The sequence below is a fragment of the Ochotona curzoniae genome, unplaced genomic scaffold (assembly GCF_017591425.1).
Source record: "Ochotona curzoniae isolate NIBS_2020 unplaced genomic scaffold, NIBS_Ocur_1.0 scaffold_4505, whole genome shotgun sequence".
In the NCBI taxonomy this organism is placed as follows: domain Eukaryota; kingdom Metazoa; phylum Chordata; class Mammalia; order Lagomorpha; family Ochotonidae; genus Ochotona; species Ochotona curzoniae.
Genome location: NW_024467118.1, coordinates 31,014,263 through 31,031,320, shown reverse-complemented (window position 1 = coordinate 31,031,320; position 17,058 = coordinate 31,014,263). Strand labels below are relative to the sequence as shown.

At 53.6% G+C, this 17,058-nt stretch overlaps 1 protein-coding gene across 1 annotated transcript; it reads right to left on the bottom strand.

The window, feature by feature from the left end:
- Nucleotides 1-10,531: 10,531 nt before the first annotated feature.
- Nucleotides 10,532-15,201, bottom strand: SOX7 (SRY-box transcription factor 7). The gene is made up of 2 exons (XM_040966342.1): nucleotides 14,891-15,201; nucleotides 10,532-11,469 (listed from the first exon to the last, which is right to left on the bottom strand). Exons 1-2 carry the CDS (start codon nucleotides 15,126-15,128, stop codon nucleotides 10,538-10,540), a joined length of 1,170 nt encoding a protein of 389 aa, XP_040822276.1. The 5' UTR covers nucleotides 15,129-15,201; the 3' UTR covers nucleotides 10,532-10,537.
- Between the last annotated feature and the right edge of the window lie 1,857 nt (nucleotides 15,202-17,058).

The following is a 17,058-nucleotide window of genomic DNA, read 5'->3' as shown; positions in this document are numbered from 1 at the left end:
CAGGTGTTTATAAGCTCTGGGCAGCAGACACCCTGCACTTGAGTCTTCACTATCAAAGCCTGGGAAGGGGTGGTGCTTTGATGGTAAGTGAAGGAGCAAGGCTGGAGTATGGAGAAGGAGATGGAACATAGCCAGAGTGTGAAGGAAATGCCTGGGCCTGGGGCAGGTGTGCGCCCTGTGACAGGTGTGCACTCTGTAGCAGGCGAGTGCTCTGTGGTAGAGTAGGTGTGTGCTCTGTGACAGGTGTGTACTCTATGGCAGGTGTGTGCTCTGTGACGGGTGTGTGCTCTGGCAAATGAGTGCTCTATGGTAGGAGATGTGTGTGCTTTGTGAGAGGTATATACTTTGTAGCAGTTGTATGTTCTGTGACAGGTGTGTGCTCTGTGGCAGGTGTGTGCTCTGTGATAGGTGTGTGCTCTGTGCAGGTGTGTGCTCTATGGCAGGTGTGTGCTCTGTGGCAGGTGTGTGCTCTGTGACGGGTGTGTGCTCTGGCAAATGAGTGCTCTATGGTAGAGTAGGTGTGTGCTCTATGATGGGTGTGTATGATGGAGCAGGTATGGAGCAGGTATGTACTCAATAGAAAGAGACTTACCTGAGCCTATTTCATCTAGGCAGAGCTCTGCCCATGGCCAAGTTTGAGTAGTGCCACTCTACTCTGAGCCGCCATCTTTACATCAACATTAGGGCACACAGTAACTACTCTTTGAGAAGCCAATCTCCTGGCTCTCCTGCCCTTTATCCCATGCATAGTTCCAGCTCCCTAGCTCCCTAAGATGTGGGATTGGCACCAGTTGGGCAGGGAAGAGGATAAGAAAACCAGGGGAGATTCTTTATCATAGAGGAAAAGAAGAAAACAGAGATATGCCCCTCCCAGATGATACCCAAAAGCAGGAACGCCCCTCTAGGTATGGGACGCTGCTGAGCTGCTCAGGGACAGAACGGGAGCTGCCATCCCTGCTGCTCCTAGAGGAACCCAGACGCCAGTTTCCAATCCGAGAGAGAGGAAGGTGCCTTAGGATGGTCACAGAATGAGCCACTGCCCAGCCAGGGAGGAGGCAGGTCCATGGAACTGCCTGAGAATAAAGCCAACGAGGTTTGGAGTCCAGCCCCTTGAGACCTGACCCCCACACAAAGGGGCCGCAGCCCCTGCCATCCTTGGAAACAGTTGCCCTTGGAACAGGAAGGTTTCCACTCCTGGGGGACTTGGGTGGCGGGGCCCCGAGACAGGCTGGAGCCCCCGGGCCTGGAGCCCGGGGACCTCTGGGCGCGCATGGCCCCGGCCCCCCGTTTCCTGCGGCTGCTGTGGATTGGGGCGGGGAGGAAGACTTGGCCTGAGAGAGCTAATCTGGAGAAGTGATTTTCCTCCTCCTCAGCCAGCCCTTCCCTGGGCAGAGTTCTGGGTGGGCGTGAAGGTAGGACCCGGCCAGGGCTCTGCAGGGAGGGGCTTTCTTATCAGGCAGGAAACACTGGGCTTCGGCCACATCCTCCAGGCTCCTGGTCATAGCAGCTCCCATGGGCAGGAAAACAGTCAGCAGCCGCTGCTAGCTGCTCTTCGGCCCTGCCCAGGGGCCCCTCTGGCAGCTTGCAGCCCTTCTGTCCCCATTGGCCCCTCCTGCCTCCTCTAGCCCACTGGGCGGGGCAAGTCTCCAACTGTGTGCACAGCTCTGCCACCTTCCCAGCTCTGCCCACCCCGCTGGACGTCCTGATTTCCCCTGTTTCCCCGCCCTTGCAGCCTGGTCACAGGGCCTACAGAGACAGGATGGAGCAGGCAGGATGGCAGACCCAGCACAAAGGGGCACTGGATGCTACACCATTAGGGGATGTCCCTCTGACCCCTCATGGCTACCTCCTGGGCCTTGAGAGTGCCCACTCACACCTTGAGGGCCTGTCCACCCCAACGTGTGGGCACAGGTGCACACTCACCTCCCCCTGGGGTGGCAGGTTCCAACCTCACTGTCCTGGGCCTGGCTCAGCTCTGAAACAGGCTTCAAGAAGCCCCGGCAAGCACTTCGTGGGCCATCTCTGAGGATACCGGCACCACTGAGCCTGTCTCCCTCCCTCCCACACTGCCCAGGGTCTTTCTGTCTTTTTCTGCTCCACCTCGCATCTGAACCACCAGTCCTTGGCCACTTGTGAAGCCGTGGGAATTGCTCCCTGCAGTCCTGTCTGCATAGCCATGGCCGTGTGGACCCGTCAGCCATTGCTCCCAGGGTGACCTCTCTGGGCCTCCACCTTCTCCATCACATCTGGGGATCCACAAGGCTCATAATGGTTCCTTCCAGCTCAGAGAATTGTTTTGTTTTGTTTTTCAAGGTCACGGAGTCCAGTGCTCTTTTCAGTAGAAATGCAACCACAGTCAGCCCTTCACACCCACAAGTTCCCATCTGCAGGTTCAGCCAACTGCAGAGGGAAAAGACAAAAACCAAAACTCAACAGTTGCTGGAGTAGGTTCTTAGTCTTATAGAGTATCTGATCCCAGCTCCCAATTCCAACTTCCTATCGGTGCAGACCTGAGGAGGCAGCTGTGATGGCCCAAGTGAAGTGGGTCCCAGCCAGCCAGGTGGAAGATCAGCATTGAGTTCTGGGCTCCTGAGTTAAGCCCTGGCCTCGCTCCAGCCCTCACGGGAATTTGAGGCGTGAACACAGAGGGGTGCCCACTCTTGTGTCTGCTTCTCAGAAAAGTTCTATTGTGGCTGATGTGCTCTGGGTAGTTGGGCCTACACTGATGCTTCCAGACCTGTGAATACTTTGTTTTTTGGGTTTTTTTTTTTTTGTCATTATTCCCTCAACAACAAGGTGTAACAACTGTGCATGAGGTATTGTAATTAATCAACAGGTGATTTAAAATGTTTTTAATTTAGCTGTTTTTATTTATTTGAGGGGAGAAGAGACAGACAGAGATCTTCTATCTTCTGGTTCACTTCCCCCAAATGCCCACACAGCCAGGATTGGGCCAGGCTGGAGTCAGCAGTCAAAACCTTAATCCCAGTCTCCAGGTGGGTGGCAGGGACCCAACGACTTGAGCCATCCCTTGTTGCCTCCCAGGGTGTACATGAGCAGGAAGTGGCAATCCAAAAAAGAGCCAGGACCTTATGTGCTCAGGCAGGCATCCCAAGAGGTATCTGGACCACTTGTCCAATGCCTGCCTCTCTGAGGGTGGGTGGGGAGAGGATGTAAAGAACATGAGAGAGCGTGCACTCTCATGAGAGAGGGGTTAGGGGACCTTCAGGAAGTTCTCAACAATGTATACTGGGCAGGGGAGGGGAGGGATACTGGGCATGAATTTCCAATCTTTTTTCCTCCAAGGTAAATTGGTCTTTTAATTCCATTTTCCATGAATTTTCTGAGGTGCCTGCTTATACTACGCCACCACGGGATGTAAGGGCGAATTCCTACACCCAAGGGTTCCCCCTGGGGACACTAAGGGACAGTTGGACTCTGTTGCCTCTGCCCTCATTAAGGAGGCTCAGATGAAGCTATTGGTCCTCTATGGCCCCCTGCCTGCTGTGAGGTGCTGCACGCTCTCCTTGCCCTTCACCGTGCCCTGAGATGAAGCCTGGTGTACCTAGTGCTCACAGCCAGCAAGGGAATTTTCTGGCTCCTTTGGATTGGGAAGGGTGGCTGAGCAGGCATTCAGATTCTCCAGTACAGTTAGAACCAGCCAACGGAAGAGGCACGTGCAGGAGCAAGCAGAGGCCACCAGCCCTGCTGGTGGGCATGACGTCATACCCGGGGGGCCACAGCTTTCCCTGGTACAGTTTGCCACAGGAACATTGAAAACACAGTATGCAGATTCCCTGGGGGATCCAGGGGCTGGAAAGATCTTTTCTCTGTTGGAAGCTGGAGACCTTTCCAGGGGGCACATTTTTTCCTGCTTTTAGGTTTCTCCACCTGTCCCAGACCTCAGCCACTGATCGCACCCCTTGGACAGATGGGAGATGAGGGATGCTCTGAAAAGAAAATGGACAGAGCTGGGGAAGCCACCACATGGGTCCATGGTGTGAACACTTAACACAATTCTGGAACTTTCTGGAAGCACACTCTTCAGACCCCTGGCGAAACTTGGCGTCCCCTTCCAATCCTTTGTCTGATGAGACCTTTCCACTCCCCATGTGTTACTATACTAATTCTCACCAAGAGGAGCCCCAAGAAAAGGTCTGGGGAAAGCCACAACTCCCCCATCCTGGCTCTCCTCCAAAAGGCAAGGAGGGTAAAGATCACCTGCCTTCAAGGCTGAGAACTTCCTGACCAAGAACGGGGTATGTTACTCTATCAGCTATGGATTTGGGTTAAGCAGAGGTTTTCAGATGAGAGGGAAAAACTGTTTGATGATGGGATATATTAGGCCAGTGTGCAAAGTTCTCCCAGGAGTCACAAGAACAGCGAGCAGGCCTCCCTCCACAGAGGCAAGAGAAGAGAGCAAGGGAGGACCTGTGTGGTGTCTCTCAACCCTAGCTCAACTCAGCAGAACTCCCCTTTAATCCCCCCTCAGCCACACTGTAGGGTCCCTTTCCCCTTACTTGTCATACACAATTAGTCGCAATCTGACAATCACTGAATAATCGGCTTCAGAATTTTCAAGCTAGTCCCAGCCTCCAAACTTAACAAAAAGTCAAATAGTCTCAAGAAATCCAATTTAGATAATAGGTCTCCTGTGTATCCATCTAAGGTATCACATTTCGTCAACTACCTTCTTAAGTAAGACCAAATCAGGGATTTATGTAAGACCCTATCAAAAGTATTGATGGGCAAGAACAGACCCATGCCTCAGGTGCTGGCTTCTTCTGGAATTCTAGAACCCCCACCCTAACACACACACACACACACACACACACACACACACACACACACCTATGAGGTGTGCCTGGTAGCATGGGGGGACCAATTTAACTGCCTTGCTAACAGATCAATCCTTTGCCCGTATAGCAAGTTGATGCTAAGCGCAGACCAAAGCCACTTTCTCATATCTCAGGCTGCGAGCAGCCTTAGTAGGTCAAAAACCAAGGAGAAGTGCATCATTCTCTGTGTTATCTGGGGAAAGGGACACCCAGATTTGCTAACAAGAATCAGGATCAAGCACAGGAGTCCTTAGGCAGAGAAAGGCATCATGGGAAGTGAAGCCACTTGGGCCTGGTCAGATGGAAGTCAGGTAAAAAATCATCTCCAGTGGTTTAGATCATCCCATGAAGATGGCCACAGAGGCTCCTGGGAAAGCCAGCAAGCAACTGAGAGCTAAAGCTTTAAACAGGTCAATGTGCTTAGACCTAAGGGCTCCCAGCTGAGAATCCAGCTAAGGACATTAATCAATGAATGTTCACTGCAGTGTTATTTTTTAAAAGTTTTTTTTTTTTAATTTTTATTTGAAAGGCAAAATTTACCGAGAGAGAAGGAGAGAGAGATCTTTCATCTGCGGACTCATTCCCCAAATAGTAGCAATGGCCAAAGCCAAGACAATGCAAAGTTAAGAGTTTCTTCCTGGTCTCCTATATGGGTGTAGGGGCTCAAGACCTTGAGCCATCTTCTGCTTCCTTTCCAAGGCCACAAGCAGGGAGCTGGATAGGGAGGTGGAGCAGCCCACACTAGAACCAGTGCCTATATAAGATGTCAGCCCTACAGGCAGAGGATTTAGGTGCTACACCACTTTGCTAGCTCCTCCCCCCGCAGTGTTATTTATAACAGCAAAAAGGAAAACAGCTTAGTTATCTCATGGCAAGAAAGTGGACAAGCAGAATAAACTACATCACCAAAACCAGTATGTATGAATTTAGATATAAGTGTGGCAATACTTCTACAATCAGATGCTGAATAGATGAAGCCAACTGCACTGTGATTACATCATGTACAATGTGTGCGCGCAAATCCAGGAACAGAGAAAGTTCAGTACACAACAGCCAGGATGTTAAAAACAATTACACCAAGGTCATGAAGAAATTGTTCCCTTTTTCCCCAAAAAACTTTTCATAATGTTTTTTCGATTAGGAAGAAAACAACTTTTGCAAGGGAAACAATGTTTAATGGTATAGGAAAATGTTTAGCATGAATACAAAGGTCTGTTATACAAGACACGTATATTGAGATCAAGAGGAGCTAAAGGGATGGAGACCTGCACATCACCACTAACGTCTCTAAAATGAGTGATTTATTTTCCCCTTTGTGATCTGTTACTTTTTCAAAGCTTTCTACAAAGCTAGGCACCTCTTTTGAGAATAGAGATGATGATAGGTAGCAGTCAGGTGAGAAGGAAGATGGATGGATCACGGACAGAAGGGGGAGCGGAAAAGAGAGGGAAGGAAAGGGGGGAAGGTGGGAAGAGGTGGAAGATTGGGAATGGAAGGAGAGAAGGAAGGAATTGAAATAAATAAATGGATTATGGACAGGGTTGAGTGTGTAGATGGATGAAAGAATGTGTGGGTGACCCTCCTTTCTTCCCTCCCCCCCCCCCCGAGCAATTTTCTTAAAAGGCAAGATCGTAAAGAGTGGCAATGTTAGGAGTCCTCTATCCTCAGCTCTATTCTGCCCCCACACAGGAAGTGAGAGGCAGTCTCTTCCCCTATCCTAAAGCGCAGAGCCTGACCTGTCTACTCCAGGCTACTCTCTGGCTGGGGCAAGTGAGTCACCATGGTCACATCAGAGCCAGCTCATTGACCTAAAAAGTTCACACCTTGGTTTCCATAGAGACAAGTGTGAAAACTCAGGACCCGGAAGGATCCCTGACAAGCTGAATTAGAACACCTGAAACACAGCATCTCAGATGCTGTCCTTGTTCATTCATTTCTTCACTTATTAGTTTGTCCGGAAGCCATCCTGGGTTGGCCCTGCTGGGGAGGATGCACAAAGTGGACAATTCTTCCAGGCAGGCCATTACCGTGACCAATCTGCCCACATCCTGTGAGAGCTGGGCAGAGCTTGGGTCTGTCCGTCCTGGGCCTGGACAATTCTGAGATGTCTCAGGATGGCAGCAGAAGCTGGCATTGGAAACCATGCAGAAGTGTATGTCACCAGGCTCCCTCTGAAAGATACACTTGGGGAGGGGAGCTGTGGGAGAAGATTCTGGAAAGAGGGTCCACCCCAGGGGCCATCACATGAGCAGCAACCCTTCAAAAAATGTATCTAAAACAATGGTTTGTGTGGACACATGACCAGCAGGTAAAAACCCCAAAGTGAGGGCAAGGGGCAGGCATGGCAATATTGGTGGTCATTGGCCCCAGGGTGAAGCCACCACCTGAGTCCTGATTACCAGCAGGTGCTGAAGAGTCTCTAGAAAAAGAGTGACAAAATGACATCTGCATTCAAGAAAAGTGGTTCATAAGTGTGCAGGGCTGTGGGTTCTTCCTGGCCAGTGCTCTTGGCACCAAGGCAGTGGGGCATCCAGAAAGGGTGGTTTAAGTTCTCAAGCACCCCTGCTTCTAAGCACTCACAACATTCTGTATCCCAAATCAAAGGTGCCCATATGGCTGTGTCAAGGGGGGGGGCTATCCAAGGCAGACCCTGTCTGAACCATGCTGGCCAACGACACTGTAAGCCATTCCTGCCTGCCACCGCAGTGACAGGCCTGAGCAGCAAGGCCTTCCATCTCATCAAACACAAGCCATGCCATCTCTGCTTGGTTCCTTCCCTCCCTGGGCTGACTTTGCTGCGCCCCCCTGCAGCCCAGTGAGGCCAGAACAGGGGGCCAGCCTCCTCCCATCGCCAGCACAGCTGGGTGTACTCCTGCATGCCTGCTCACCTCCTGTGCAGCTCCTCTCTCAAGTCTGGGCCAGAGCTGGGCAGGGGCTAATGCTGCAGCCCCAAGGGGACTAGTTGGGGCTTCAGTGGTCTGCCGTTCTTTGGAGTGTGCTACTCCTCAGACCTCACTAGGCAGCTTGTCCAACCTCATCTACGCCTCAGCCATTATCACCAACATGGACCATTGCTAACCTAAGGCCCAGCTCATTGCAAAGCTCCTATGGCTCACCTTGCCTCTCCTAAGACTGAACATAAGAAAAATGGCTCCTTTGCCCTCGCTTTTACATAGGAGATTTAGATCAGGAATTCTCCCCTTCCTCACCTGCCTCCAGGCCAGCCCAGCTGCAAGCAGTGACGGGGGCCTGATTCCTGCTCCCCAGCACACTGCCCCTCCTGACCTCTATGCCTATTCTTAGCTCGAGGTACAGTCAGAAGCATGAGGCAGGGGACCATGTTTGCCAGCTCTCCTGTCAGATCTGGTCTTCAGTCCTCGCCCTCAATGCCAGCTTGCTGCCTCTGAACTAGGAGTCCTGTCTGTCTTCAGGCTATTACCCTACTACCGAGGAAGCTGGGAGACTGCTGAGGCTCCGCCCCTGCTGACCTCCTAGCCTCCTGAGCAAATGAGTCAGAACTATGGATCTGCAGAGGGAGTGACATCAGCAAACTCAGAACGAGCCTGGCATTTATGTTGCTTTAATTTTCACTGAGATGAGGTGGTCTGTGTTCTGATGGGAGGCTGTGGAGACAACCTGACAGATTTGAGGTGAAGTGTGTATGGGGGAGGTAAAGAAACATTGGCTTTTGGTATCACTGTCATCTGTAATACCAACTAATCCCCAAATAAAACCCCATCTCTGCACCTTAAAAAAAAAAAAAGATTCCATACCACAGTGAAGCATTGAGAAAAAAAAAATTTTTTTTTAAAAGACAACAGGTATCAGCTGTGAGACTAGTCAACAATATTGCCAATGAACACCTGACAATGTGCTGAGACCCAGTTGGGGGCCAACAGGAAGAGCAAGGGGCAGCTCCTACCCTGGGCCTCAGTGTCTGCTGCGCAAAGGGGCCGTGGGTGAGGAAGTGTCTGGTAAAAGTTGCCTTAAAGCCCCATGCATCTGCAAAGTGCTCTCGGGGTCTTGAGTTTAGGTTAGGATGCAGACCTGAGTGGGCCCTCTCGGGACCCCGTCCTTGGCTGGGGGAGGGGGAGAGCACAAGGCTGTCTCTGAGGTGAACGTGCTGCAGCGCGGCACCTGGGTCAAGGCCCAGTGGTAGCTTTCCCGGCCATGGCTGGGATTTTCATTCAGCCTTGCACTTGCACTCCAACACTGCCAGCATCCGCCACGCATATTTGAGAGCCCACAGTGCATTGCCACACCACACCCATGAGTGCACAGAAGGGAAGAGGGTCAACTCAGTGCTTTTCAGGAATATTTCAAAAAGAGGAAAGTGAGGTGGCTGCCTGATGTCAGCAAGTGACAGAATACAACACACTTCACGCTACTTTGCAAGCACCAAAATCTCCAGGAGAAAACGATTCTTTTGCTAGAATATGAATTGGGAGCTTTTGTTGGTCTTAACGCTAACAGCACTTCTCCATGTAGAATGGTGGGACTTGCCTCTTTACCAAAACTCAAGATAACCCTCTCCTAGAAGGTGACAGCTTTCCAAAATCCACAGGTTGCTGCAGAAAACATGTAGGATGAATTCTACAAACAGCACCACTTATTCTCTCTAGGATCTGCTGGTTAACTTCTTGCAAAAACTCTATTGCAATGGATGAAAACAATCATGGTACAAAAATGTTTATTTAAATTAAATATTTTCAACAAATCAAAATGTACAACTGTTCCAAACACATGTAGCTCTTAATAACAACAACAACAACAAAGGAACAGTTTAGCTTAATGTCTATGACACCATTGGACAAGATTATGAATACACATTCTGGGTGCACCAATAATGTCATCACCGAGTCATTATTTATTACCAAATGGCATATACAGTAATAGCTTCAGGATTAGTTATATCTTATACATGGTTTTATAAGAAGACTTCTTGGAGGGGGCAAAACAGGGTCTGTCAACAATACAAAATAAAAGGTGAAAATAATACAAGAATATATAAAACACATATTTCATACAGGCAATAAAATGCTGACATAGAAAAACCAGCAGCCATCTTCAGTTCGCCAGCAAGTCCACTCCTTCTGAGGAGGTTTGGGGGAAGGCTGGAACTGGTTGGTCTGGGAGGTTGGGGAGTGGGGCGGCCAGGGCTCAGAGAGATCTCTTCTTGGGAATCACAGTGAGGTTCAGCATAGGGGTGGTGAGTGTCTGGTTCCACCTGCCAGTGAGCAGAACCAACAATGGAAGGGAAGCAGGAACTTTGCAGGCCCCTGGGACAGAACCAGGACTGGATCCCAGCACAGGACTCCTCTCCCCTGGAGCAGCACAGAGGTTGGGTGCCGTCATGTCAGAAACAGGAGAAGTTCCTAGGCTTGCTTCTGGGGCTTCCGGCCAGCGGGTTCAACCAAGGGGACCAGGAGTGGATGGCAGTGTAGTCTCCATGGGGGAGGAGAGGCCCTCACTCCCAGCTGTGGTCATGGACACTCACTGGAAGGGAACGCTGCAGGGCAGTGGAGGGGTGTGGGAGAAGTGTGGAGGGGAGGGGAATAGGGTAAGTGGAGCCTTGGGGTGAAGGCTCCAAGAAATCCCGGCAATTCTACAGAGGGGAAGCTGGAGGGAAGCTGGTGGTGCTGCCCAGGCTCTGTTCAGTGCGCAGGAAGGAGAAGGGGGCAGGGCTGGGCCTGCCAGCTCTAGGACACACTGTAGCTGTTGTAGTAGGTGGCCGTGGCATCAGCCAGGACGGAGATGAGACTTGTCTCTGTGGGGCCCGTGGGGGTCACCTGGGAGAGCGGGGTGTGGCCGCTGAGGGCAGAGTCCGGGTGGCCAGGAGTGTTCAAATACTGGTCGAACTCATTGCGATCCATGTCCCCCAGCAGTTCCGCCTGACTCAGCTGATCCAGCGCATCGAAACCAGGGTGTTCAGGAGGCGGGGAGAGTTGGCCCAGGTGGGCATGGAGGTTGGAGTGGAGAGAATGGTAGGTGGTAGGGGAGTAATAAGCGGGAGATGGGGGACAGCCAGGGATGGGGGACATCATGGAGACTCCTGGGGCCTGGCCAAGGGCCAGGGAGCCCAGGGAGTGACTGCAGTGCAGGGGGCTAGAGGCGAATTCGGGTGGTGAGTAAGGGGGCCCTGGCAGGTGAGGGAGGCGGCGGGGGTGGGTGTGCTCCTCCTGGCAGGGGGAGGAGAAGAAGGTCTGCTCCGGCTCCAGCACATCCAGGGGCGACATTTCCGGGGGCGTGGGCAGCCCGTAGGGGTACGTGTCCACACTCCCGGGAGCGCTGATGCCGCTGCCACTGCCGCCAGCAGTGCCCTCATGGTAGCAGCCCTGGAGGCTGGGCAGAGCGGTATCCGAGGAGTACTCACCCCTGTCCTCCTTCTCCCCTAATGCCCCCCGGCTGCCGCCGGTGCTCCTCTTCTCTGGCAGGGTGTTCTGGTCTCGGGAGGAAAGAGAGCCCAGGAGGAAGCCAGGGTCCACGCGTTTGCAGAGGCGCTTGGCTTGCTTCTTCCTGCGGGGCCGGTACTTGTAGTTGGGGTAGTCTTGCATGTGCTGCAGGCGCAGGCGCTCTGCCTCGTCCACATACGGCCTCTTCTGTGACAGCGTCAGAGCCTTCCACGATTTCCCTGCTCACACAAGTCAGAGAGGGCCGCGCTCAGCGTTGGTGTAGCTGGGCCAGCCAACACACCTGCCTCTGGCCTGGGGCCTCCAGGCATCACACATGCATACAGGCGCACACATACACACACACAAACCCTGTACCTCTGCTCCCAGCTCCACCTCCAGTCCCCCTCTCATGGCCACAAGGAGCCTGGCACACCTCCAACCTCTCTCTTCCTACCTAGCCCAGATCCTGAACGCCGATGGAACCTGGACCAGCATTTCCTGCTTGCCTCCCCTGTCAGGCCTTTTCATGCAAAGTACACAGGAAGAAGGGTCTCCGCTCCTATAAAAGTCACCAAGTGACACCAAATGCCACAAACACTAGGGGAGCAGCAGCGACAAACCCACCTGGCCTCTGTGACAGGGACAGGGAAAAGCCACCTAAGCCACAACCCTGACCAGGGTTCTCTGCATCCCTGAAGGGAGGTGCGTGTTAATTCTAGTCATTCATGCACGGTGATGAAAACCCTCTGCTGTTGTAGTATTCCCTCACAGCGGAAGTCTCACAGCCCTGTCTGTGACAGTCTCACTCTGTCCATCGTGTCATGGGTAGGAGTCTAGTGTAGGCTTTTCGAGAACAACAAATGGCTCTTCATTCACCTCTGGAAGTCGAACGGACGCCTCTGTATAACCACAGCCAGGAAGCTAGGGGTCTTCCTGCCCCACTGGTGCATATGCATACACACGGAGGTACACACAAGCCCTTTGACTAATATGGGACACTCGCTCAGCCACTGCCTTTGCATACAAAAACAAATCCCTGAACTGTCCTGCGTATCTATTTCCCTAACTCTGAATTAGATACTGTGATACTAACCAATTTCGAACTCCCTCTTTAAGTGACATTCCACCCTGGGAGCTCATGGGCACCAAAATGCTGCTTGCACTCAATTTGCTACCCATCAGTCCTCATGTGTTGGCTATTTTGCCCGTTGCTTTGCCATCTCTGTTATTTCTCCTAGTGTCTGTGGCACATCTATCTGCAGTGTTTTCCTAGGGGGGAACTTTGGGGATCCTGTGGATTGTCACCTCCCAGCATGGGTTCAGGTTGAACCTGATGCTCTCCTGGCTCTCATACATCCTGAGCTTCAAGGTCTACTAGCCCAGAGTCCACGCCTCTGGCTAAGCCCTATAGGAAAAGAGCCATTGCTTCCACTTGGTGCAGGCCCCCGGGGCCATGTACATAGCTATGCACCTGTGGTTCTCAGTGTCTGCACTGGACTGCATCCATGGGTCAGGCAGTCAAATGGGGGGCTGAGAGCTCCTGCAGGTCTGTTCCCACCCATCGTTAGAGGTGGATTCTCTATTTATTCTGTGGAGTCGTCCTGTAATACGATCAGTGGTCACTTTTTAAGAGGATGAGTTGAAGTGTTAGGGTCTCTGGATTCAAAGCTTGTTTCCAGTCTGTGGCTTGAGGCCACCCAGTGTTTCAAGAGACCCGAGATCCTGTGTTCCAAATATAACATGTGACTCCCGTTTCCATCTGGACCTGGATGGCCCTTGTTCATCATGTACTAGAAATACTAGCGAGGTGCCCAGGTCTGTCACGCAGCCCACAGCCAATGCCAGGCCATGCGACAGACCCTCACCAGTGCAATATTAACGCCCAACGTTGTAACACTTCTGATGGAGAACGTCAGCATAGGTCCCTTTTCATAGATCAAAAAGGAGGGCCGGGAGTGGGGGCAGTAGCTCCTGGGGGTGGCTCCTCTTTTAAAAGCTATACCAAGTCCACAGCTTACAAAACAACCCTGTGCTGGTGTCCCTGACCCAGAGCCAGGCGCTGTGGGGCTGAGCGGGAGGGAATCAGGGTCTTTGCCGCAAATGCACAGTAACTTCTTGGAGCTGAGTTCCTGGCTCAAAGGGCCACATTTGTTTCCTGAAGTCCCTCTGCTTGCTCCTCTCCTGGCAGCAGGCAGACTCCAGGCAAGGGGGCAAGACTCCCCAGCCATCGCTCTTCTCCCATCTCTGGCCCGGGCCTGGGACAGGCACCTGTTCTAACAGGGTCGCAACCCCAGGCTTCCTTTTTCCACCTGCCCTCATCAATAGGCACAGTGCCCAGGGTCCGCGGGGAGGAAAAAAAATCTCCCAGGCACACAAAAAAGTTTCCATTTATATCAGAACCTGAAGGAAAATATGAGTTTGTAGGTCAAAGAACATGCTTTGTTATGGCATTTATAAATATATTTCCCTCTATGTCAATACAGTCTGTGAAGGCACTTCAAAAAGTTCATGGGAAGTGGAATTTAAAAATCCATGAGGTTTTTGAATGTTATGTACTTTGGATGAGCTTTTGGAAGACACTTCAAATGCATAGATTTCGAAAATTGTATGCATTATCCAAGCTTATCCAATAATGCTATTTTTCCAAGAACTTTTTGAGACATCTTGGTAAGTTATATATGTATTTCATGTCCGGGAAGGCACTGATGCACTAATGCGCTTTGGGTACAGTTGGCCGGGCAGGCAGCGCCTTGGGCGGGCAGAAGGCCCTGGGAACACAGCGCAGGGCGGCAGGCTTGGCAGCCAGCGGTGTCTGAAGTGTAGAAGGGCCCGGCACTCCCTGCTGGGGCGTGCAGCTTTGGTCAGCAGCAGAGGGGCGCGCCAGCTAGCACTCCACTTGGTTCCGGCCCGGGAAGAAGCCCTGAGCGCCGACGGAAAAAGGAAGGACTCCATTCCGGGCCGGGTGGGGTTGGGAAAGGCCAGCTTCGGGTGACCACGCACGTCCTTCTCCCCTCCCCGCCCCCGCCCCGGTCCGGCGCCTGCCACGGGAATCCAGGGTTTCTCAAGGGAGTTGGGGGACGAAGGAGTAAAACCCGCAAATATCACCTCCACAGGTAACCACGCTGGCTTGCAACGCTGGACAGATAGGAGCTCGAGAATCCCTGGTCGCAGCCCCTGGGTCCCCGAGGCCCAGGTCTGTCGCGCAGCCCGCAGCCAACGCCAGGCTACGCGACAGACCCTCACTGGTCCCCCAGAACAACCAAATGGCGTCTACACACTAGCTACCGAGAAACCAATTAAATGAAGCGCGTCTTTTTAGTAGACTTTTTTTTTTTTTGCGTGTAGCTATTAAACAGGAATCCGTTCCCTTTAGTTCCCTCTCCGCGAATATTCGTTGGTCACAGTTTGAGCCGAGAATGGTCCCACGTGGAGTGGTAGGTTTTGCCGCCTTGACCCTTCCCCGGCCTTGACGCGCTCACGTTGGCGCGTCGGTGTGTGCTGTGTCCCCTAGCCGGACAGTCCCGTCCCCGGAGCTGCGGGGTTTCACTTTGGGCCCAGCCCAGGTGTGCCTGCCCGGCACGCCGGGCGCTCACACACGCGCGCTCACACTCTCGCTGGGTCGTGCCCACGCCCTGCCAACCCCCGGCCCATTGCACTCACCCAGCATCTTGCTGAGCTCGGCGTTGTGCAGGTCGGGGTTCTGCACCGCCAGCCGTTTCCTCTCGTCCTTGGCCCAAACCATGAAGGCGTTCATGGGCCGCCGGATGCGGCTCTCCGAGCCCTTGTCCCCTGAGGGGCGCGGGGCAGCAGGCGGTGACAGCCCATCCGACAGCTCGGCTTCCAGTGCCGGGCACTCGAGGCCCTCGGGCCACGAGTAAGTTCCCAACAGCGAGGCCATGGCAGCACGGGGTTCGCCTCGATTTGCCTCGCGGGGCCGGTGCTGACCTGGCCCTCGTAAGGGTCGGGGCGTCCAACTTGGCCGGCAGCCGTGTCCGGGCCCCTTATTTATCAGCTTCGGGTGGCCGCGTCCTCCAATGACTCTCCAAGGCGGCGCGGCCCCTCCCTCGGTCGCAGTGCTGGCCCCCTCCCTGCGTCCCCGCTCCGACCTGCCGGGAGGAGGAGGAGGAGGAAGAGGAGGAAAGAGAGGGGGAGGCCTCTTGCCGGCGCCCGCCCCGGGTCCGCCCCTCCATCTCCCCGGCCTGCCCGGGATCTGGGCCCGCAGCCCCGCCCGCTCCCGGCCGCAGGTGCCGCACCACTGCAGCCCGCGGCTGCCACTGCATGCCTTAGCGCCCTCCCTTGCCCCGACCCGCCGCGGCCTCCCCGGGCCATCCTCCATCAGCTCAGACGCACGGGATCCTACGGGAAAACCGACCCAAGCCGCCTTGCCGAAATACGTCGGGGCGCAGGGGGCTGGGAGGGAAACGCGGGGTGGGGGAAAAGGAGGACACCGGGATCTTGATTGAGCCCCCCACCCCGGCGGCCGTTGGGCTGTCCTTGACTGAGAGTCCACCCCGACTGCTTTCGGCCACCTCCCTGAAGAAGCTAACCCGGGGTAGGGCTGAGGTTGGGGTTGAGGTTGAGGCCTGGATTTTGAGCAGGGCGTACCCGAGACCCCCCGGATCCCCGCCGCCCCCCACTTCCTGGAGGACACCTTGTAGGTGGGGTGCAAGTTCTCAGATGTCTCAACCCCACACGCGCACCTTGCTCTTGGGGTGGCCCAGGTCTGCGCTCAGTCACCCCTAAGCTCCTTCCTCCTCTGGTTCTCTTCCATTCCAATTGGCAGTCTGGCTCCTCTCCGGGGAGTGGGGGTCGCTGCCACCCTCCTTCGTGTCCCCTGTGGCTTTCGTATGACCTGGAAGATCCCAAGTCGAAAGCGCCTGCGGAGCCGGATTCGGGGCGCACTAAGAAGCAGGAATTCGAGGGACTGCGGGCTGGGGCTGTGCCTGTGCCCTTACTGTGTGTGCACTGGGGCCGCACACACTAGGCCTTGCAAAACAGCTGAGTGAGTGAGAGAATAAACCCCCGGCGGATGTCTGAGACATGCCCTCAACTGGGTTTTGGAATTCGATCCACAAATATTGACCCAGCACCACTCCTGTGATGGCTCCGCAAAGGTGGCTGGGGTGGAGGTAGTGGTTTGTGGTGGGAGGGTCGCAGGGTTGGTAGTCAGGACCTGTCCTACAGTTTGGATGACTTGAATGCGTGATTCTGGGCAAGTCGGACGCTTCTAGCTTCTCGGTGCCTCCTTTCCTAATCCTAAAACGAGGAGGATAATAAGACTGGCCTCCCGGGACCAACACAAAAGTTCGGTGAGATCAACCCAGCGAAATTTAGCTCCAACCCTCCCTGGGCGGTGGCGCAAGTACAGAAACCTCCAGCCCCGGCCCCCACTGCAATCACCTGGCAGCACACGCAGGGCTGGCTGCTGAGACCCTGGAAAAGCAACTCCTCCGCTGATGCGTCCTAATTCTAAAAATGTTTAGAATTTATTTGGATAAATAAATTTAGATTATTTGAGAGTCAGTGTTAGAGAGTTGAGAGAATTTTCCAGCCGCTGGTTTCGCCCCAAAAGGCCAGAAAGGCTAGAATTGAGATAGGCAAAGGCCAGGCACATTTGGGTCATCGTTTGCTGCTTTCCCAGGTACATAAGCAGGGAGCTTGGATGGGAAGTGGGAGCAGCTGGTACAGGCACAAGCGCCCGTAAGGGATGGGGTGGGGGTCGGTGGCCAAGCCACAACGTGGGCCCTGCCTTTTAGAAAATTACCTTGAGTAATTTTCATCTGCAAATGCCCTGTCCGCTTACAATACATTGCTGGAGGTATTTCTTG